Source organism: Stenella coeruleoalba, assembly GCF_951394435.1.
Source record: "Stenella coeruleoalba genome assembly, chromosome: 1".
Taxonomy (NCBI): domain Eukaryota; kingdom Metazoa; phylum Chordata; class Mammalia; order Artiodactyla; family Delphinidae; genus Stenella; species Stenella coeruleoalba.
The window spans coordinates 180497184-180520891 of NC_137169.1; the positions used below are offsets into that span (position 1 = coordinate 180497184).

Genomic DNA, 23708 nt, shown 5'->3' on the forward strand with positions numbered 1-23708 from the left:
CAGTGACCGTATTGTATATCTGGGCAGAACAACTTTTCTCTACAACTCACTTCTGACTCATAAAGAGAATTGGGATGCTTTTGTTTGCCCACTGGGCTTTATTTCCTGGATGTTCTCTTTTTAAAAAAATCCAAAGAGTAGGATTATTTTAAGGCAGGTAATGAAAACGAGAAGGAGGGGATGCTATTAGTTTTTTGGACACAAACTTAACATAGAGATATGCTTTCTAGAAGGTGCTAGGGTCATGGGGTGTATGATGTGAGCAGGAAGGGGTCTGATGAGCCCCCAGGGTAACCTAATCCCATGTACTGGAGCCCAGAAGCATGGAATTTATGCACTTGTTTATGGCAGCAGACACCGAAGCTAAGGGATGTTCAGGGTATTCAGGCTCAAAATCCAAGCTAACGTGCTGCCTTCCTCTCCTGTTTATTTTGCCTCCTCAAGGCATGGACTAGGATGGGAAGAAGAAGGAGCAGGCCTGCTGGAACACACGTCCTGAATGACTCAGATGGGCTGCCAGCCCCAGAGGAACAATGAAGTAGAGCACAAAGGAGGGAGCAGAAGGTGAAGAAAGACAAAGCATTGCCAGTGATGGGCAAATGGGTGAATGTATTTGGGCCGCCAAAGGTGATTCCTACTTTCCAGCTTCACCCCTATTACTCTTAAATATTTCCAGCCTGACAACCTGTGCTCCACCCAAGAACTGCACCGAGAGTGCCCATAGGTTTCCATCATCCCTGAGGACTGAGAGAACACACAGCCGACAGAGAATGAGGAGAGAGCGGCCAATGGTGGCATGTGGATCAGCCGGGACCCCTCCGCGCTGCACTGTCTCCCTGAGGTTGCGAACGCAAAGAAGGGAGACAGTAACTGAAGCTGGGGATCAGGACAGGAAGCGCAATAAGCGGTGTCAGGCCCTGAAGCTGCCATGTGATAAGGATGATGATCACACAGTCACACTCGGAGGAAACACTTCTGTGCTGCCACCTGGAAGTGAGTCTCCTTCCCCAACCTGCACCCCGAGACACCTGAATGACTCCAGAATCCCAGATCTCATCCTTGTGAGTCAGGCACCAGGTCCTGAACAGAGTGGGCCACAGGGAGATGGCAGTGCTTAAGCACCCAGAGCTGGAATCCAGGGAGAAGTTCAGGACATTATAGGGGAGCCATATGGCCTTTATTTTCCCTTCTCCCCTCTGGTTCTCTTCTTTTTTTCTTCCTGAAGGAGCTGATGCATCAGAATCCGATGCACTGTGACTTTTGAGGGGCTGAGTGTTCCCCACGTGCATGTCATTTGGGGCTCATGCACGTGGAAAGTCATAGAAAGTAATGCAGTTCAGGCCAAAGGAGAACTCCTGCCATACAGAGTCAGGTTCAGGGAAGAATGGGCCATCTTAGGATGCCCTTGAGTAGCTGGAGGACGGAGCTTGATGACAGCTCCCATCTCAACCAGTAAGGCCCCCCTCTGATTGCAGAGGCCTCAGCACAGAGGTCCATGTGTCTACTCATTGTATGAGACAACATCACATTTCTCAAAGACTACCCAGGTGCTACCAGATGTAAGCAATGGCCAAGCCCCAGTCTTCAATGAGGCCACAGAAGTCTTTTTAATTTTAGTGGGTCAAAATATAAAACCAAACCCTCATGCATTCCTGGGAATTGCAAAATGTTCAACATAGTTACCATATGCAATTCCACTCCTAGATGCCTACTCAGCAGAAATAAAAACATAAATCCCCTTGTGTATGGTATTCATTAGCAGCACTATTCATATAGCCAAAAAGTGGAAGCCACCACAATGTCCATCAACTGGAGAAGAGATTTTTTTTAAAAGTGACATGTCTAAGGAATACTACTCAGCAATGAAAAGGAATGAAGCTCTGATGCATGCTAAAACGTGATGAACCTCAAGTGAAAGAAACCAAATTCAAAAGACCACATATTACGTGAAATGTCCAGAGTAGCCAAATCTATAGAGACAGAACATAGATGAGTGGTTGTCTCTGGTTATTGTGGATATGGGAAGGAGGAGAGGGAAATGGGGAGTGACCACTAATGGGTAAGGTGTTTCTTTTGGGTAGAACGAAAATGTTCTAAAATTAGATTGTGCTAACAGTTGCACAACTCTGCAAATATTCTAAAAAACATTAATTGTACAGTTTAAACAGGTGAACTTTATGGTATAAAAGTTTTATCTCGATATGCCATTTATAAAGAAAGAAAATATAGTTGACCCTTGAACAACACAAGGGTTGGGGCACCAACCCTCCATGCAGTCAAAAATCCATGTATAACTTATAATAAGTCCTCCGTATTCCCAGTTCCTCCATATCCAGGTTCCACATCCTCAGATTCAACCAACCACGGACCAGGTAGTACTGCAGTATTTACTATTGGAAAAAATTCCACATACAAGTAGACCTGCACAGTTCAAACTCATGTTGTTCAACGGTCAACTGTAAATAAACAGAAACTCCATCTGGAATGCTCATACAGAAACCATCAGGACTTGTTTTCTGCAGGAAATTTCTGGGAAGTTTTGTTTTTACTTGAATAAAAGGTGTTTCCCTACCACTGATACTGTCAGTCTCTCTGTAGGTATTATCCTGGACAGGGTAGGACTAGGAAGCAAAGAAAAAGAGGGCTATGGAAGAAGCATGGCATGCAGGAAGAGTCCTGAATACCAGGTGCTGGCAAACTATGGCTCACAGGCAAAATTGGGACTGCCACCTGTCTTTAAAAATAAAGTTTTACTAAAACACAGCCATGCTCATTCATTTACATATTGTCTAAGGCTGCTTGCATGCTCTAACGACAGAACAGTTGTAACAGAGACTACGTGGCCTGCAAAGCCTAAATTTTTTACTACTGTGCCTTCACAGAGAAAGCCTGCCTACCCTGCTCTAGATTCACGAGTCTACTTAAGTCTTAAGCCTTGCTGCTTAAATCACGGTCCACATACTAGCAGCAGCAGCACCTAGGAGCCTGTTAGAAACGTTCCCCCAGACCTACTGAAATGGGATCTGCATTTGTGTTAGTTAGCTGTGTTAGTGCAAGAAGCAGATGCCAAGATGGGGTTCAACATACAAGGATTCTGTTAGGAGAGACAACTAGGAGAGAAAACAGGGAGGGGGCCTGAAAGGACTGGGAGAGCCATCAGTTCATGGTACAGGTCTGACCTGAAGGAAGGAAAGAGAGAAGATGGAGTGGAAGAGAGAAGATGGAGTGGAAGCATTGTAAACTGCTATACAGTCTAAAGAATGATCTGCAAGGCCACCACGAGTCCTCAAGGCAGAGACAACTATCAGAGGAGATCTGAATCTCTCAGGAACTGGTTTTCCTTATCCCTGCCACACCAAGGCATGTGGCCTCAGTGGAAATGCAGTGACAGATTCAGAGCACAGCACCTCTGTCCTTGGGCAAGGAAATGCCCCAGAGTTGGCATTCTCATTGCATCCGCTGCCAGGTGTATTCCCATAGCAGCAAGGACATTTTGAGAAAAATACCAGGTGATCTCTATGCATATTTAAGTTTGAGAAGTAATGCTCTAGAACAGGATTTGGCAAAGTCTACAAAGGGCCTCACAGTAAATATTTTAGGCTTTGCAGGCCATACATTCTCTGTTGCAACTACTCAACTCTGCCATTCAAAGTGGGAGCAGCCACAGAGAACACACAAACAAATGGGGGTGGCTGGGTTCTAATAAAACTTTATTTACAAAAACAGGCTTCAGCTTTGGACACACATAGCACACACAGCCTTCCTTTTAAATTCTCTTTATATCTATGTGGATACTTCTGTGTGTGAATCTGTGAAGCTCCACATCCCACATCAACAAAACTCCTCACCCTGAGGACGCCACCCCCTTACTGGGAGAAGGGGTTGTTACATCGTCCTGTGAAATCTCATTTCTCAGGTGTCATTCAAAACAAAAAAGCTATAAATACGCCTTAAACAAGGTCAGCAGATGCTAGCTACCAGGAAATCCAGAGAGCTCTGGAAGTTATGTGAACTGCATGACACGGACATATTTCTGGAAAGTGAGCATAGATTCCATCATATTCTCAGAAGAGTGTATGATCCCAGAAAAAGCCTTGGACCATTGTCCAATGTATTAAATAGTATTGCCCACGCTAAAAATAAAATGATTTTTTAAAAAAACAGAGTCCTTTCAAGCCACTGATTCTACAGTGTTCTCAATCATCTTGAGACCATCTTGCCAAAAACCCTATCTACCGTCATTCCTATTTTACAGATTAGAACACTAAATTCCTAAGAAATTAATATCCTAACTGAGGAAGGACTGCAGGTTGGTGGGTTAACACCAAAGATGCATTGGTTAACACACTGCTCTTAGCCATGATCACCTCCCGCTGTTAATACCACTTCGTAAATAAATTCCACGGTCAAGCCTGTGTTGGGCACTTTACATACATGATTCAATTAAACATTGTAACAACTCTGCAAGACATTGTCTCATTTCTCAATCTGAGGACACCAAAGCTCAGAAAAGTTTAATGGATTGCCACAGGTGGCAGCACTGATTAAGTGTCAGATGGGGTCTGATTCCAGGTCTGTCTGACTCCCAAATTCTGCCCTGGAATGTCCTCTGAAACTTGGATCCTCAGAAAAGGAAAACTCATCTTCCAGTCAGGGACAGTTTCTTAGACATCTTTGTATTCCCCACAGAGCCTTGCCCTGCTTTGCATGGCAAGGCACTCAATAAATATTTGTTGAGTGAAGAAACGTGGGCTCGGGCTCCAGTTCTGCCATGGACTTACTGACTCAGTCTCCTGCTCTTGGAGCTGCAGGTGGTTACTCAGCTGGGCAACTTCAGGGAACATTTGAAATCAATTAGGGGTGAGGAGGAACCTATTAAAAGGTCCTCTTCTGTGTATGTTGGGGTTGAAGGAGAGGAAAGGAAGTTGAGAAGGAGAGAAACAGGATGGTTTCAGGGTTGGGTGCTGGAGCTTAAAGATTTCACATGAGGATGGAACAGAATTTGGCTTAAGTCCACTGCTGAGTTCCAACAGCCTCTCCCGATGGGATCCTGACCTCCGGCTACTCCTTGGTGGCCACAAGTCCCTGAATTGCCACGCCCCCGAGTAGTTACTTTGATGGAGGCCCCTACGCTGGAGCAGCCACTCACAGTCTTTTCCTAGGCCCTCTTGCCTCACGTCAGAACTACAGGAGATTGGCAACTTCAGAAGGTCTAACTTGCAGGGGGCCCAGCACCATCACTCCCCCTCCAGGGACCAGAATCTTACCCGTGAAAGCCTGTGAGGCCTGCACTGTCCTTGGCTCCAAATGAAAGTATTCCAACAATCCATCCAGAATCCAACTTCCTATTTTGGAAGCACGTGGGAGTTAGGGGTGGGGGGAGGGAGGTAACTCTAGTTGATTTTGTTTTCTTTACCAGATTTTACAAGTGCCAGTTAGTCACAACCCAAAGAATGCCACTTTAGCCCTTTCACATAGGCCCTGCGGAAAGACTTGTATGAAGCTGACCCTAAGGGATGCCTACCAACAATGCTCTGGGAGGGGATGATTAATTACCTCCCAGAGGCTGGGGGCGGGGGGGTGGAAAGGACAGCCCTCCGAGAAACCAGACACATTCCCCACTGCGTGGCTTCCAAGGCACCGCCTACTCTCCTGTGCACGAAGCAACGCTGCCACCTAGTGCCCTGTGTGGGAAGTATTCCCTGAGGTCTCCTGGAATCTCAGGGGGGTTCCTCTACAAGGGCTGGTGCAGCTGAATCACTTAAGATATCTGCCAAGGAGAAAATGCCCCAGGTTTGGTAGATGGAGGACCGGGAAACTGGGTCTATGTTAAGTAGGTAGAATCTGAGGTTTGAGAGCTGTTGGAAGAGAGTATGGGAGTCAAGTTTTGCAGCATCTTGGGTTATCCTCAGTGAAGCAGCAGAACTTCCATGGTTGAATTGTATTTAGCTCTCAGGAACACAATTCAGTTGTGGTCATTCTGCACAGCTGAAGGCCAACCAGCCCAGGAGCGGGCAGTGACCAAATAAAAGGACCAGTGCTAGGGTCGGAGAGGGAATTTGGGCTGATCTGTTGGTAGGAGTGAGTAAGTTAGTGAATCGGAGACCTTTATTCCGGGAGGAGGGCGGTGGGGGTGGGGACTAGCCTTGGCCCTTCATGGTTCTCAGCCCTGGGGCCCCCAGAGGAAGTGTACGGAGCTGAGCACAATGAGCAGACAAGGATGCCTATGTCCTTGGGAACCCGGTTGCTAGAATCCTAAAGAATGAAAGCCTTGTTCCCAGCCCCCAGACTTTTACCCTAAATCTCTCCTGAATATTTTCTGATGTGCACAAATCTGAACAGAGATACAGGGTGGGAGGTGGAGAGGAGACAGACCTGCATATTTCCTGCCCTTCCACCTTCCTGGTGTGGACCTATAGGGGAAATACCAGCACACCTCCAGGAACACTTTGATTTGAAGAGAAAGAAACCTCCGAAGCTAGACTGTCTGCGAAAGAGTTCCTGCCTAATTTTACACGCTTAGGGAGGTTATGAGGATTCAGATGGGCACTTTGGAGAAGGATCTGAGTGTGTGCTGTGGCAGGGTGGAGGTGGGCACAGGAGGGAGAGGTACGGGCTTGCGGGGCAGGGGGGTGAGGGAGGAGGTGCATCAAGGAAGGCTGTAATTGGAATCAAATCCTGACCCTGTTCTCCCTGTTGCAGAGCATGAGACAGAAGGACATAAAAGGGATGGAAAGATCCACTGTCCAGAATCTGTTCCCTCAGGTTTTGGGTTTTAACAACTCAAAGCACTGGTCTCTTAGAGCCTCCCTCCTATATTCCTGCTGCATCCTTCTCTGATTCTTCTGAGCCAGGGAACTGATCCCAGGTCCCTATGCCGCTACTGCCAGAGGAGGGGTAAGCAGAGTGGTAGGCCCCGGTCTAGACTGCAAGCACACAGTTTCCCTGGCAGATGGGTACTAGGAAGTGAGATTAGGCAGCAAGAAGATGTCATCTGGGAAAAACTGTGAAGCTGCCAACTCTGATCAGATAATCATCTCATTATTTCTTCCATTTGGCCCCAGAATAAGGATTTCCTTCTACTCTTTCTCTGCCCCCACCTATCTTACAGCCCAGCCCCTTCTCTATCCCCTCCCTTCACCCTCTCCCACCCCAAAATAAAATCACGCAAAACCACAAGACTCTAGAGCGCTCAGTGTCTGGGAATCCCAGCTTCCAAAAGAGAAATCACAGCCAAAGAGGGGGAGACAGCGTGTCCGGAAGGGATGTTCCAGCAACACCCCATTGCAAGAGGCTCCCTCCTTCCAGATTTCTTTCTCTAGTCTGAAACTTATTTGCAGGCATCCAGTAACCTGAGAAGTTTTTAATACGGGGAGCTGTCAAGTCTTTGAGGGGTTCTGGAGTTCCATTCCCAGTCTGCCTCTGGCATACCTCTCATTCCTTCTGTTACCCCCTCGATGTCACAGGACTGGCAAACATCAAACGGTGTTGCAGACAATCCAGATTAATAAGATTTCAATGGTTCTACTAGGTGCCTAGCCTTGTGTGAGGTTCTGTCACGGGGCGGGGGGGCTCCAGAGGGATAATGGGAAACTGAATGATGAAGTATCACATCTAACCCCCAACCACCCCTTGCCTGAAACCAATCCCCCCACCATCGAAGTAAGACAAAGGAGACATTCCTAACCCCACTCTTTTCTTTGTCTTTCTGGGTGACTTCCCATGAAAGCCAAGATCTGGGTATAGAGTAAAATAAATGTGGGTAGTGTTCCCAAACACTGCCCCTGATTAACACCATAGAGTTATACAAGGTGCATTTTACGTCCCTTTTACAACGGCCAGGGCAAGAAGCCAGGGTCCTGGCTTGTGAGTGCCCACCTTTTCCAGCAGACCTTGCTCTTCCTAGGCTGGACTCACTCATGATTTTTAGGACAAAGCAAAGGGGACTCAAGGACCTGGACAAGGTAGTAGCTTTCTGCTACATCCCAGGGCTGCTCAGAGAAAAGGAAACCAACCAGGACCCATTGGCTGTGTACCTGGCAGCCTTGTTCTCTTGCCGCCTAGCCCAGCCCAGGCTTGACTCGCTGCCCAGGTCTTTACACTTTCATGTAGTTTCAAAGTTGCCTGGGTATCTCATACTGGACTATGAGAAATGGAGTGTGACACCTCTTCCCCACTGACAAAGAACCAGAGATCTTCCCCTTTAAAGAGGGATAAGAGAGTGAGCTGGAGGTCTCCTAAGTGCCAGCACAATGTATAGAACCACATGAGATCAATACAAGGGACAAATGCTCTTGTGGTTACAGAGTCATTAAGGTAGATGATGTCTGGAATCCTGCTGCGCAGATGAATAAAGGCCCTTCCCCCTCTCTGCTCAGCCAGCCCTCCCTGGCCCTCCTGCTCTGTCCCTTTCCCCTCCTTGCCCCCAAAGTCTAACCTCAACAAAAAAGGAAGCCAACCCTACCCCCGCGGACTACGGAAAGCCCAGGAGTGGGTTATTACCTGCAATGATGGCTGGGCTGTTCTGTCCTCCCTCCGGTTTCACCCAGGCTTCCACTGTGAACGCCTCCCGGGGAATGTCAGCCAGCACTTCTGGACGCAGCAACAGCTGCTCCCGCCTCCCAGAGAAGTACAAAACAGGCAATCCTCCTTGGGGGCTAAAGGTCTCTGCTTCCCAGTCGGGGTCCCCTCCACCATTCTGGATGCCGCCCTCCGAAGAGCTGGTTCTGACCCCATGCATAAGGGGATGCTTAGACCAAGGTTGGAAGTGCCGGGGAACAACACTGGGGTCTCCCTGCACACCTCCTGCCTGCCCCTTCGCCACCTGGCGCCGCCGCCTAGTCTTGGTCCGGCCCTTCCTTTGGGTCTCTGGTCCGGGTTCCTTCTGGCGTGGGAAGGTGGTGATCTTGGCGGCAGCCAAGGCTCCGTGCTCTTGAGTCCCAGCCTCACCTAGAGGCTCCTTGGATCCTTGATTGCCAAGATAAGTGTCATCATCTCCCAGTAGCTCCGACTGCCCAATAGGACCATCCTCTACCCACAGGGCAGCTGGCCACTCAGCCTCACTTGTCACTCCTGCACTTCCAGTCAGGTCTGGGGGAACAGATCTCACAGCCATTCCCTCGGCGTCTGGCTTACTGCGCCCTGCATGGTACGTTCCTTGATCCCCCGCAGGGTAGGGCCTCAGGTAGTTCCCAGGTCTGCTGGGGTAGACCCCAAAGAGGTGATGCTGAGGGGCAGCTCTGGGTCTTCTAACCCTGGCCCCCAGCCAACAGCGTTCTCCTTCCAACAGCACCTGATTCAGGTGTCCTCTTTGAGCCAAGGATCTCTTGCGTGTCCAGCCCAGCTCAGAGCTGACAGTACTGAGCGCCCACCCAGCCAGAATCACCAGGCTTATTCTCAGAATCTTTAAGCACATCATACCTCCGCTGGCTCTTTATACAGAACCAGAAGTCAACTTCTGGGTACCACACCAGGGTGATGGAGAGAAGAGAAAGAGAGCTGGCAGTAGATTCACAGTCACCGGGCAAACTGTTTTGTTCACGGACCAAACTTTTTCAAGCAGCCCCAAAAGAGAACCTCTTCTGGCTACCTGCGCTGGGTGCTGGGCCAGCGTGGCCTCTGTACCTCACCCACCGTATGTGTTTCCCTCACCCTTCTCCCTTGACCTCTCTCTCCTCGCTCTAGTTTAGTCCTTGCAGAATGAAGTTCGTTTCTCTGGGTTCCTATGAATTTCTTCCAGAGAGCTCAGGTTTCTCTCTTTTTCTTTCTTCAATAGCCCCTCCCCTCGCTGATACTAGAAGAGGGACACATGGGCATAAGCCAAAGCCCGTCAAATACACACTCACTCACAAACACATACCGCTCACTACCTGAAGTCATTCCAAAGAATCTTAGCTTCTAATTTTCTTTTCTCTCTCCTTCTTCCTTCCCTAGGAGTTACCTTCTCTTTGTAGTCTTTAACCTCAAATACATCCACCTTCCAATAAACTGCTAGAAAAACTGGTATACAGACACACAGAATTTGATGCTTATTATCTAAAAAGCCAAAAAGAATCTGGGGGCACAAAAATCCCAGCTGGTACTTAACCTTCACTCTCCAGATGTCCTCCTCAGCCAGCGCTCCATCCAGCCTCCAGTCTGCCTGTGCAGGTCAAAATGCTTCCCTCAGCTCCGTGCTTGGGGTTGGTGAGTGTTAAAGGATTTTTGTTTGTTTGTTTGTTTTTTTATCCCCTTCTAACTTGTTGCTGTGTTGTAAGTCTCCGTAAAGTTCTCCTTTGGGGTGCCAGTCTGGTGTCCTAGTAACCTTATGAGTCTGAGAGCCCTTGACTTCACCTTCTGTGAGTCTTGTGGGTCCCTGGGAAGATGGAAAAGAGAGCGAGAAGAAGAGCATAGCCTTCAGGGGACCTGTTCTCTCCAGTCCCTCCTGCTCCCCTCTCTCCCTTTCTCTCTGCCTGTAATTCTCTTCTTGTTTGTTTCATTTAAAGACAATGATGATGTCAAAGCTAATAAGTTCGGTGCATCTCTCCACCTACTCCCTGTCCCCTCCTCCCTCCTGAAAACCTCCCCACCTCACTGAGGCACAGGGGACAGACGCCACTCTTGGTTTCCCCAGTAAACATTTCCTGCTTTCTCTTCCAGCAGCTGCAGCCTACACAATCAATAGCCAACAATCAATACTGTTTTGGAGCACTCTTTTCTGTGTGTATTCCCTCTCTCTCTCTCTCTCTCTCTCTCTCTCCCCCCCCCCCCACACACACACACACACTCTCTCTCTCTCTCACACATGTGTTGTGAACAGACTTGCTTACTGCCTGATAAATCCACACCAGGCTTTTAGGGACCACTTGCATCTTTCTTTTGTTTTGCCACACACCTCCTATATTTCTTCTTATTTCAATCATTTGGGATTTAAAAGAACAATACCCCAAATTCACTTTATATGAGACATTGGGGGAAAGGAGAAATCAATTATCCTGCTGCAAGAAGCATTCAATGGAAATGCCGTGGATTTGTGCGATACAGGTCTTCTTATTCTCGCTCAAGTTTCTCACTCTGAAGTTACTAAAAGTCACCATATGCTGAGTGAGCAAATAAACAAAAGAGATGCTCAAAATAAGTAAATTACAAAAATAAACAGCTAGACCCAAGCAGCTATTTTTTAAATTGATTTGAAATGAATGGATAGAATGTGGAAGTAAATAATGTGATTTTAACCTCCATAATAATGTTTGCCTAGATGTAAGCTATCTCAAAGAGTCCTACCGCCTAAACACAAGTGCGTGTATACACACACACACACACACACACACACACACACACACACACACACACACACAGCATGATTCTGAATTCTCAACACAGGTAAGGATGTTTGACCACAGGTGAGTACAAAACAGGTAGAGAAATATATTGGGTCCTTCATTCCATAGTAAGAAAAATCACTTACAGTTCTAAAATCACTGCTTGTGTTGCCCACATATAAAACATGCAGCCCACATATTTTGGAGTCAGATCACACTGCCTCTTTTGCCTTGGGTCTCCCCATCATCTTCTAAACTCCTCTCCTCTGGCTAATAACTGGCTTACGTGCTTTAAGAAGGCTGTATCCTAAGCACCCCATCCCTGGCATGCCCTGTCTCCCTAAGCAGCATCCACTGAAGCCTCAAAGCAAGTCCCCAAAGAAGATATCCATCCAGGCACGTGGATACCACTACACAGAAATCCCTCAATCCTAGACTGTCCTTTTTCCTCTTATCATCTCTCTGTCTCCCTTCACTTTTCTGACTCAGCCCTTTTCCCTCCCCCTCACCCCGAAGCAGCTCAACAGAAATTGGGGCTTTGGTAGAGGGTAGGGGGAGATTCCAGAGAAAGACAGAAAAGCAGAGGAGATAGAGACATAGAGAGAGAAACCAGGAAAGAAAGGAGGGAAGGAAGGAGAGGGACCTTCGTTGAAATGAAGGGAAGATACCCAGGTAAGAAAAGAAGTAAACTCCCCCCTCCCTCATGCCACCCCCAGGACCCTCAGAAAAAGGTTTCATACCATTCATTTCAGGAAGGAGGGCTAACACAGCAAGGAAGAAGAGTTCCGCCGTGCTTTTCTCCCCCTTTTAGTGTGTGAATGATCTTGCATCCCCTATAGGTCTCTCCTGGCTCTCAGCTGCTAGTAATCCATTCATAAGGTTTCAAGAAGCTACACGAAACTCAAGCTTCCAGTTTAGTTTCTCTCTTCTCCCCTTCATTCCTTTGCTCACCACTCTCCTTCAGCTCTTGGCAGTCCAAAGTTTAAAAAAAAATGTTGAACCATTTCTGTGTTTTCCTCCTGTTGTAACTTTTGCTGTGACATCATAACCCTGCCCACCAACACCCCACCTCTCTCTCTCCTTTCCATCCCACCCCTCATCAGCCCCATGCCCCCAAAATACCCCCCACGGGGAAGAAGGGCTCCTGTCAGTTCCAACCTGTGAAAACACAAAGCTACTGGAAGGTGCCCCCTCTCCCCTCGGTCCCCCTCCTCTCTTCCCCTCCCTGCCTTACCCACCGCTCAGCCACGGCTCTCCCAAGGCTTTAACAATGATCCCATCTGTTTGACATGTGCGGAAAGGTGGGCTGGATTCAAATAATCTGTCAAGTGAATCATCAAAAACCCAGCAACCCCCTCCTCAATTCCATCGCACACGGTCACACACCAGACCCCAGCCAAAGGGTGAGAGAAGTCAGACTTGCACACCACCCACCCTGGATGCCAGGGAGAAAGACACCAAACATGCCAAAGGAAACGCACATTTATATATATGTATAAATTCTGTGGCTTATTTGTTTATGACAAACACCCACACCCCAAGTCTCCTACGCCTCTTCCCCAAACCCTGCCACTCCACAAGTGCACAGATTTGAAAACTGGTAGAATCTGTTTTGAAATCTCCAACGAGAGGGTTTTTCCCCCTTTTTTTCACTCCAAAGCACTATCTGTGGCGATCAGACTCGAGCAGGGTTGCCAGCAAATGCAGGAGGCCCCTTCTAGGGTACAGGCTTTCAAACCAGCGAAGCTAGAGGGAATGGATTTAAGGACACACAGCAGGAGCTGGCTGAATTTATTTTATTTTGACGGGGGTAGTTGGGGGAGGAATATCATTTCTGAAATGCCCAAGGAATGAAGGGAGAGGATATGGATTTCTTAAACAGTTTTTGCAAGAGGAGCGGTGTCTTGTTCTGCAGGTAAATCTATAAGGCAAGAAATTGGAGCTTACAGATAAACAAGGACCGAGAGGGAGAGGGAGGGAAAGGGGAAGGAGGGAAGAGAGGGGAGAGGGAGAGGGGATGGGGAGTTGGGGACGTGGAGAGAGGAGAGAAGGGGAGAAGGACAGAAGGGGGCGAGGGGAAAAGAGGAGGAGGGGAAGAGGGAGGAGGGAGGAAAGAAGGAAAGGGGGATAGGAGGGAGGGGGGAGGGGAGGGATGGAAGAGGAAAGGGGAGAAATGGAAGGGGGAGGGGAGGGGGACGAAGGGAAAAGACAAGAGTCTGGGAGGAGAAAGGACTGAAAAAGAAAAGCAGGGAAGACAGGAGGGAAGAATGAGACAGAGAGGAAGAGAAAAAGAGAAAGGGGTGGTGAGGCACATAAAATATGGAGACCAGGAAGGCAGTTAGATCCATGATGGTTAAACATAAAGGAGTCAGAGAGGCAGGTGAAGGGACACACTATAAAATGGGGAAGAGGCTTGGTTTTACACACAGAAAACAAAGGGCACACAGTGAAGGGATTCACTCTTAGTGATCGGACACACTGAGAAAACTTAGATTGCCAGGGTGCAACCTTGTTTCTTTAAGTAAACCCCTATCCCTTCCTCCTTCCCTGCCCGCATCTCTTCCTCCAATCCCCACCTCCACCTTCCTTCATGCATCTTTTTGTTCCCAGCATTATCTTCCCCTGGAGAATTCAGGAGTAAAATTCAGAACCCACCTACCCACCCTCCAAATAAAACCCCACCCTTAATAGCCCCTTTCTTTGCTTCTATCCTCAGAGAGCCCTGCGTCCTCTTATCTGAAGACTGAGCTGTTTGTGACAATATGCACTTCACTTCAACTCAGATTATACTATGTTTCCTTTAAGCCCAGGACCTCAGGGCTGTTTTGCTTGTATTTGCTGCCATAGTGGGGCTGGTCAGTTTCCATCAGCATTGTCATCATTATTATTAAGAGTCTTTGAGCAAAGGGAGAAGCCAGTCCACGCTGGCGTCCACCTGCAGTAGAGAGCTACAGTGGGGAGAGAGGGAGGGAGAGAGACCCCTTAATATGGTCACTGATCCTTTCTGACTTTCTGATTCCAAAATCTGATCCCTTGAGGGAAAAGCTCAGCTGGGAGCCGGCCAGGGAGTGTAGTAATAAAAGCCTTCCAGAACACAACCAAATGCAGTATCTATATATAGGAGCCGGATCTGTTTTAGCTACTTGAAGTCTAAAATGACACCCGGAAACAAACATTTCAGCAATATGTTTATTGGAATCTTATTCAGCTAGTGCTGGAAAGAGTGAGCTCTGAAGGATTTCACTCAAAGGCTCAGGGTTGTTGCTTTCTGCCCGCCCCTCCTGCTTTGGTACACAGAGCTGGGGGTCAGCTGCTCTATCATTCATGGGGGTCACTTGAGATCCCTTTGGGGTGACTTATCATAGCCCCTTTTTCCATGGGTGAGGAACAAGGGTGAAGTCACAATTAACGGCACGGACAGACAGGGCACCCAGGGCTCCTGAATCCCAGTCAGCTTTTCTCTCCTCTGGTATGCACCTGTCTTGCTGTGTGCCACCCGCATGCCAATTGGATGGGAGGGCAGTATCGAAGACTGGCCTTTCCGTTCCACATTCAGGCAAAAATGCCCAGGGAATGTATATTGGTCATATGTGTTCTGTAACTCAGAATCACACACAGAAGGAAATGCAAATCTGGATCCCATGCTCCCCAACTGTGCATTTTTATTTTTAAGATTTTGGGGGGGGGGGATGTGGACCATTTTTTTAAGAGTCTTTATTGAATTTGTTACAATATTGCTTCTGTTTTATGTTTTGGTTTTTTGGCCCCAAGGCCTGTGGGATCTTAGCTCCCTGACCAGGGATCGAACCCACACCCCCTGCACTGGAAGGCAAAGTCTTAACCACTGGACCACCAGGGAAGTCCTCCCCTCGACCCTGTGCATTTTAAGCCAACAGAGGCCCTATCTTTTTGTCAAACTGTTTGGTGCTCCTTATGGTAGATAATCATATTTTTTTCTACAACATTATTACTATTATAAATTATTATCCATGTTAGTGGTAGTGTTTTGCAAAGCTCCTTCATCCAAACAGATCAGAGTCGTTCATCTACAGGTTAGCCTTCCCAACTCCTCCAGAATTGCCTGTTGGAGGCAACAAGCCAGAGAGCTATTTCACCTGGTGTTAGTCCCTGTCTGGATGTTTCCCACAATATTTCGATCCTTGGAACCAGCTTGTGGAACCTTTTGGCTGGGGGAGGGTTAACAGTGATGCTAGACCCTGCCCTGCTCATCAGAGGAACAAAGGCTCTGCAGGGGTTTTGCTTCAGTTAGTATTGCCTTTGCACCTGGAGCCTCTTCAAAAGGCAACCTCATAACAAGAATAACAATTACACTTGTATACTTACTTTTCCTTTGACCCAATGCACATTGGTGTGCATTCTTTCTTCCTAACCACAACGACACAAGTGCAAGGCAAGTGTTATGCCCATTTTACAGATGAGGACACTGAGGCTAAAAGTTAAGCAACTTACTGAAGGACCTGCAGACACTAAGAATGCAGCCAGGACACATCTCAAGTGCATTGTGCTAAATGGAAGAAGCCAGACTTGAAAGGCTACATCGGGTATGATTCCATTTATATGACATTCTAGAAAAGGCAAAACTATAGAGACAGAATAGATCAGTGGTTGCCAGAAGCTGGGCGTCGGGGGGAGGGGAAAGTTGAATACAAAAAGCACAAAGCGATTTTGGGGTGATGGGACTGTTCTCTATCTTGATTGTTGTGACAATGCATGACTGTATGCATTTTTCAAAACTCAAAGAACTGTGAACTGAAAAAGGTTACTGTTATGTAAATTATACCTCAGTGAACCTGGGGCAGAAAAACAGAGCCAAGGGTAGGGTCAGGGTCTTTTGATTCTGAATACAGGACTCTTCTGTCTACATCCTGCAGGTATCCAAAGACCAAAGGAGAGCATGACACAATTTGGTCATAGGTTGGGGCCACTCTGTGCCTAAACTCTCCACTGACCTTCTTGCCTACCCCCTGAGATGACCCTGTGGAACCAGACTGAATGGAGCAGAACCAGCTTCTGGTCCCAGCTCCATCAACCCAGAGCATCCTAGCAATCAAATAAGTAACCCCCAGACGAGCACTGGTGAACGATGAGGCCCCTGATCTGCAATTCAATAGCCATCTGACCTTGGACAAGTTGTTGAACTTCTCTGAGCCATCTGTAAAATGAGAGCTTGGAATAGAAGACTCTAAGTTCCCTTCCAGGTCACACTTAATATTCTCTAATTTTTCAACCCCACACTTATTCTGAGATTTTGTTTGCTCAGTTATTTAAAAAAAAAAAAAAAAAAAGCCATTGCCCACTTCCCGTAAATATCCCAGAGACTCAAGTGTATATTAGCAATGGACACACAGGACATTTATTTTAGTCCTTAAAGAAAGCCATATATTCAAATGTAACTCCACTGTAACAATGATAGTCAAAAAGAGGGGTAGCATGTGGGGAGTTTTCAAGCTCTAATCCATATAGATGTTTATACATATGAGCCATTGCCATGTATTTAGAAAATCAAGTATCAGAACACACGGTATTAGTATGAAAATACTTAAATGGGAATGATTTTTTTCTTTTTTTATTAATTTTTATTGGAGTATAGTTGCTTTACAATGTTGTGTTAGTTTCTGCTGTGCAGCAGAGTGAATCAGTTATACGTATACATGTATTCACTCTTTTTTAGATTTCCTTCCCATTTAGGTCACCACAAAGCACTGAGTAGAGTTCCCTGTGCTATATAGTAGGTTCTCATTAGTTATCTATTTTATACATAGCAGTGTATATATGTCAATCCCAATCTCCCAATTCATCCCATCTCTCCTTCCCCCTTGGTAACCATAAATTTTTTCTCTACATTTGTGACTCTATTTTTATTTTGTTAATTTTTTAAAAAACTTTATTGGAGTATAGTTGCTTTACAACATTGTGTTTGTTTCTGCTATACAGTAAAGTGAATCAGTTATATGTATACATATACCCACTCTTTTTAGATTTCCTTCCCATTTAGGTCACTGTGACTCTATTTTTAAATTTGATACCGTGCTAGACTCTTCAAGTTTGCTATCCTCCCACAGTGGTAACAATAAAAATATTAATAACTAATATTTATTAGCTACAATATGGCAGGCACTGTTCTGGTCACTTTAGATAGATTAGTTGATGCAATCTTCACAACAGTTCTGTGAGTGGTTACTTCTATTAACCCTATTTTTGAATGAAGAATAGTAGCGGCTAACATCTGTTGAGTACCTACTACGTGCTCAATGTAACATGTACTAGTCCATGTAAATCTACGAAGCAATGTACATAAATCACCTCATTTAATCCAACAACTAACCTATGAGATAGCTCCACTGTGATCCCCATTTTTTAGGTGAGAAAACTAAGGCAAAGAGAGTTCAAGCAACTTATTTGAGCTTAACCATCTTGAAAAGAACTACCTATCTCCAGAGCCCTTGGTCTTAATCTCCTTACTACACTGCCTCTTCATGGAGGACATAAATACATACTGATGATGACTGGACTCCCAGCACACCAAAACCAGACTTTTCCTGATCAGGACACCCCAGTGGTTTCTCTGGAGTACAGGAAAGGTTTTTTTAGGTCTCTTCCTTAAGTCTCTCCAGGTTGAAGGTCCAAAGCCTCCAAGAAATGTGGCCCTGCTGATAGCAGCACCCAGATACAGGCTGCACCTCTGCCAAAGCTAAGGTACCTTTCACACATCCCCAAGACTTCTCACTGCTCTTGCCTCCCTGATCCATTACGTTCCCACTGAAATCTAAGGGACTTTTAACCAACCAGCCATAAGTGAAAAACCAGTCACTTCCCCAGTTCATTAACTCCATCCGGGAAGTATCATGCAAGATGGATAAATGTTGGGTTGTCTATTTATTATAACTAATACAAACATTTAATACTAATAACAGCTATTAGCTGATGGTCTATTAACCATCATAAAATATATACTTCCTGTGTTAAGGTCAGCTCTGATATAGAACTCGAAGTTTTACCCTAGATTCTAAATACTGAGTAGTATTCATGTCAGTTAATTGCTGAAATGTGGTACATGTGTAAATATTTCAAAATGGACATGCCCCCCAGATGCGTTCAGGAAAGGGAGCAGGCCTGTGTATAGAAAAGGAAATGTACGCTTCTTAAACCCCAGCCCAGCACAGCTTTTCCGTAGATCACAGCCACAGCTGGAGGCAGAAACACAAACCAAAGCTGTCTGAGCCCGTAAGCTTGTCAGATGCCCTTCAACTCATTCAACAGAGACCCTTTCCAGTAGGTGGCAAGAAAAGCTCAAGTTCCTTTTCTGCAGAAGAGTTCAAGTTTCTTTTCTACTAATGTGGTATAGTTAAGAGGGTAGGCTCTGTGGATGACAAACATGAATTCTAATCTGGGCTCTGCCCCCATGGCCTATGTGGTCTGAGGCAAGATTCAGGGCCACCACTGAGGACAAGAGCACGCCTGTGCCATCAGTGAGAGGCCGTAATAAGGCGCATTTCTCAACAATGTGTCTGACACAGAGTAAGTACTAAATAAACATGAGTACTATTGAAGAAGCCAACTCCTTGAACTGTTCTATCCTACAAGTTTTTTATTTTAAACTTTCTATCACTCCCAATGATCCATTTTGATGCCACTTCTCACTGTACTCAAAAGGTAAGCCTTTCCTGTGTCCCAATTGCTCTTTTGTTTATCTAAATCTGTCGTTCTCAATCCTGTCGGTCCCGTAAGTCCCATTTTGATAGCAACTATTTTGTACTGAAAATTCAAATATAGTATGACCTACCTTACATAATTTCAAAAAAGGTTAATGTCCTGTCTATAATATTAAAAAAGAAAATAACTTACACTGAATAAAATGAATTTTAACATATAAATATTTCCGACCCAACTACATTAAAAGAATGAAGTAAAAAAAAGAAAAAAAAAGATCAAGTAAAATGAAGCAATCAAATGCTTGAACCTACTTCTCATAAATAAGTTTGGACTTAAGAGAAATAAGAAAATATTCAACAAACATTACAGGTATTTCCTTTATACTGACATTTTGAATTCAGTGCTATCAAAGTCAAGTCGTATATATTCGTAGTCGGCATGACTACAATAGCTCCAAACGCAGACCAGCAGAGGTGTGTGTATGGGTGACTCAAATACTGTAAGCAGCACTGCCATCAATGGCATGACTTTCCAAAGTGGGAAGCAACTCTTGGTAAAATGTGAAAACAAATCAAAAGACAATCTTCCTTCAAAAACACAGAAGTTGCATTTTTAGGGAGTATATTTGAAGTATACGAAAAATACTTTTGTGGTTCAGCATTTATATTTAAAATAGAATCAGCTCCTAGACTTGGATCATTATAAATGGGTTTTTCAGCTACATGAATGTTTGGCCAGGCATTCAAGAGTCAAGCAGGATGCAAGAGGATTCATCTAGTGGGACTATCCATGTACTACAGGGATGTCTAACGTCCCTGGCACCCACCCACTGAATGCCACAAATAACCTCCAATCATTGTGACACCAAAACCACTCTCACTGTTTTCCAAAATGTCCCTAGGGGGCAGCACTTCCCCCATTGAGAACCAGTCATCTAAACCAAGGCCAAAATATTACGCAGACAAATCTAATTGAACCTTGTATATGTATTTGCACTTGACATACTGCCAAGATTCACAGGGGAGGAAGTCATGTGGAGGTTTCTAACTGCAATTTTTATGGTATTTGGTGATAAAGCTGAAGTATATACTCCTCAATAGTGGTTTGAACTGTGTGTGTCGTATATACACACAAAGATGTATAGCACACATTCTGTCAAATGATCATCTTTCTAAATATCATCCAGTGAGATTCTCCGTGCTCAAGTAGCAGTTTACTCAGTTCCATTAAGCTCCCTCTACTTGAAAATAAATAAACACGAGACCCTGAGGATATTATGCTAAGTGAAATAAGTCAGACAGATAAAGACACCATATGATTTCACTCACATATATTTCACATGTGGAATATAAAAAATAAACAAACAAACAAACACAAGCAAAATGAAACAACAAACCAAACCAAAGAAAAATAAGCACATAGGTACAGAGAACAGAGTAGTGGTTACCAGAGGGGAAGGGGCTGGGAGGAGGGTGAAATGAGTAAAGGGAATGAATTGTATGGTGATGGATGGAAAATACATTTTTCTAAGCAATTGTAGGGTATAGAGAAGTAGAAATATAATGTTGTAAACATGAGACTTACATAATGTTATAAATCAATGTTACCTCAGTTCTGAAATAGAAAGAAAAATAAATAAAAAAGTATTATTGAAGGACATAACCCAATTGAATTAGAATGTTAGTGTTTAAATAAATAATCAGAAACAGGATAAATATATAAATAAATAACAAATTAATAGAAAACAATGTCTGGGATTATGAATCTCAAAACTCAAATCATAGATTCTGGTCCTTGGCTACCAATGTCATATAATATGCCTCAAATTATCACTGGAAAATGTTTGTTACAGAGGCCATGGCCATCACGGCTCTGAGCAGCTCTTGGACTAAAGCTGTAAGATCTCAGAAGCCCTAGTAGAGATGCTGGTTATCACTGGAAAAGTGTTTTCCACATAATGCTACACATACACTCTACTGGGGGAGGGTTTGAGTTCTCACTTTCCTTGGCCTGAATTGAGTAGGTCAATTTACCTGGCTATATGGTTAAGAGCCTCATTTTAACTCAATTATTTTGGCCTTATCTTGCCCTCTGAACTAGGTCCAGTGAAGAAACAGTTAAGTCATGATGGCCTTACCTAATTTTCCAGGAAACATAAGTTGAGCACCTTCTAGGTGCCATCCATCATATTAGATTCTGGGGATACACTGACAGTAACATACAAGCACTGCCCTAGATTGCTTCACAGACTTGTTAGAGGAAAGTCCAGAACACGAATACATTGTAAGACATGGCTGTAAGTGCTATCTCAGAAGTCTGAATGAAGTGCTACCAGGCCCCAAGGATAAAGCAACTAACTCTTCAAGCACTAATCCAGGGAATTTCACAGAAGGGGCAATTTTTGAACAGGGTCTTAAATGAAGACTAGGAGTTTTCCAGGTAGAAGGCATTTCAAGAGAGAATGGCATGTACAAGATGCCCCAGTAGCACTTTATTCAAGCCTCCAAGATAGCATGTATTGCTAAGTCCTATAGTTTACCCATGTTTATGTCTCTCTTCCCAGTGACCCTGGAAGGCAATCTAGGATGGTGCCCCAGATGTCTGGGGGGAAAAAAAACAAAAACAAAAAAAGACAAGCTCAATTGAGGAACTATGAGAAATTTTGATTGGCAGGGAGAAGAAATTCTTAGAAAGAAACAACTGGTCCCTCCCTTTCCTCATCTTCCTGTTGAAGAGCCTGGAGCCCTTCCCAGCAGACTAAGACCAGAAAGGACATACAGAGGTTGAAACAGTACCCACAGCTCTCAAAGGTACAATGAAAAAATAATGCTATTTGAATAGCAAAAGGCTACCTGTTCCTTATTCTCCTCCCAGCGTTAGGCTCAGCCAAGTCCAGACCTGAAAGAAAGGTCTGAAAGAAGTCCAGTCCTTCCCTCATGGCCACACAGAAGGAAAGAAACAATCAACAAAAAGGAAGACAACCTACAGAATGAGAGAAAATATTTGCAAACTATATATCTGATAAGGGGTTAATATCCAAAATGTACAAGGAACACACACAACTCAATAATTGCACAAAAATAAAAACACTCAAAAATTTAGTAAAGGGGGGCTTCCCTGGTGGTGCAGTGGTTGAGAGTCCGCCTGCCGACGCAGGGGACACAGGTTCGTGCCCCGGTCCGGGAAGATCCCACATGCCGCGGAGCGGCTGGGCCCGTGAGCCATGGCCGCCGAGCCTGCGCGTCCGGAACCTGTGCTCCGCAACGGGAGAGGCCACAACAGCCCATGTACCACAAAAAAATAAAAATAAATAAATAAAAAATTTAGTAAACGGGAGCTTCCCTGGTGGCGCAGTGGTTGAGAGTCCGCCTGCCGACGCAGGGGACACAGGTTCGTGCCCCGGTCCGGGAAGATCCCACATGCCGCGGAGCGGCTGGACCCGTGAGCCATGGCCGCTGAGCCTGCGCGTCCGGAGCCTGTGCTCCACAACGGGAGAGGCCACAACAGTGAGAGGCCCCGTGTACCGAAAAAAAAAAAAGAAAATTTAGTAAAGGGCCTGAATAGACATTTTTCCAAAGAAGATATAAAGTGACCAACAGGCATATGAAAAGGTGCTCAACATCACTAATTATCTGGCAAATACAAATCAAAAGCACAATGAGATATACCTCATACCTTTTAGGATGGCTTTTATCAAAAAGACAAGAGATAACAAGTGTTGGTGAGGATGTGGAGAAAAGGGAACTTTGTACACTGTTAGTAGGAATATAAATTGGTACTGCAATTACGGAAAATAGTAATGGAGGTTCCTCAAAAAATTAAAAATAGACTGATCATATGATCCAGCAGTCCCACTTCTGGGTATATATCCAAATGATATGAAATGAGTATCTCAGAGAGGTACCTGCACTCCCATGTTCATTGCAGCATTATCCACAATAGCCAAGATATGTAAACAACCTAAGTGTCCATTGATGGATGAATGGACAAAAGAAAATATGAGAAAGAAAGGAAGAAAGGAAGGAAGGAAGGAACTAAGTGAAAGAAGTCAGACAGAGAAAGATAAATACTGTATGATCTCAACTTATATATGGAATCTAAAAAAGTTTAATTCATAGAACCAGAGAGTAGAACAGTGGTTGCCAGGGGTTGGGGGTGGGAGAAACAGGAAGATGTTGGTCCAAGGATACAAAAAACGATGAATAATTTCTAGGGATCTAATGTACAGCATGTTGGCTATAATTAATAATACTGTATTACAGACTTGAAGTTACTCAGAGAGTAGATGGTAAGCATTCTCATCCCCTTCTCCCTAAAAAAAATGGTACATGTGAAGTGGTAGATGTGTTAACCTGATTTTTAAATCATTGTGCAATGCATGTGTATACTAAATTATCACACTGTACCCCCTAAGTGTATATAATTTTTATTTGTCAATTGTACTTCAGTAAAGCTGGAAAGATTATTTGAAGCATGGCCAAAACCAGAATGTTCTCTGACTTCCTGCCTGACATGAGTTCTCCTGAGAATGGAGCAGGACCTACATGGAGTCACAGTGGAATGAAGGGTAGGAGGTCAGGTGTCTCAAGAAATCTCTATTGGCCCACAGGAAAGAGCGTTTTACTGGAACAGCAGCTCTCACTTCCCAGTGCACAAGTCTCCTATGCACCTGCTCAACACACGCCATACAACTTGTGAGGAAAAACCCACACAGTACTCAGCTAGAATCAGAAG

The 23708-nt window shown here is 45.1% G+C and overlaps 1 protein-coding gene across 11 annotated transcripts in view; it reads right to left on the minus strand.

The window, feature by feature from the left end:
• Positions 1-23708, minus strand: part of PAPPA2 (pappalysin 2) — a 472610-nt gene that overhangs the window by 272130 nt on the left and 176772 nt on the right. For 4 of the 11 annotated variants that reach the window (XR_013825115.1, XM_079905556.1, XM_079905564.1 and 1 more), the window contains exon 2: positions 8503-10354. The exons of 6 other annotated variants lie outside the window; for them this stretch is intronic. Coding sequence is in view for 4 of the 5 variants with exons in the window: in XM_079905556.1 (XP_079761682.1) it covers positions 8503-9418 (916 nt within the window). In the remaining variant the exon portion in view is untranslated. The remainder of the gene's footprint in view (positions 1-8502; positions 10355-23708) is intronic. One more of the 11 variants, XM_079905555.1, reaches the window with a different exon arrangement.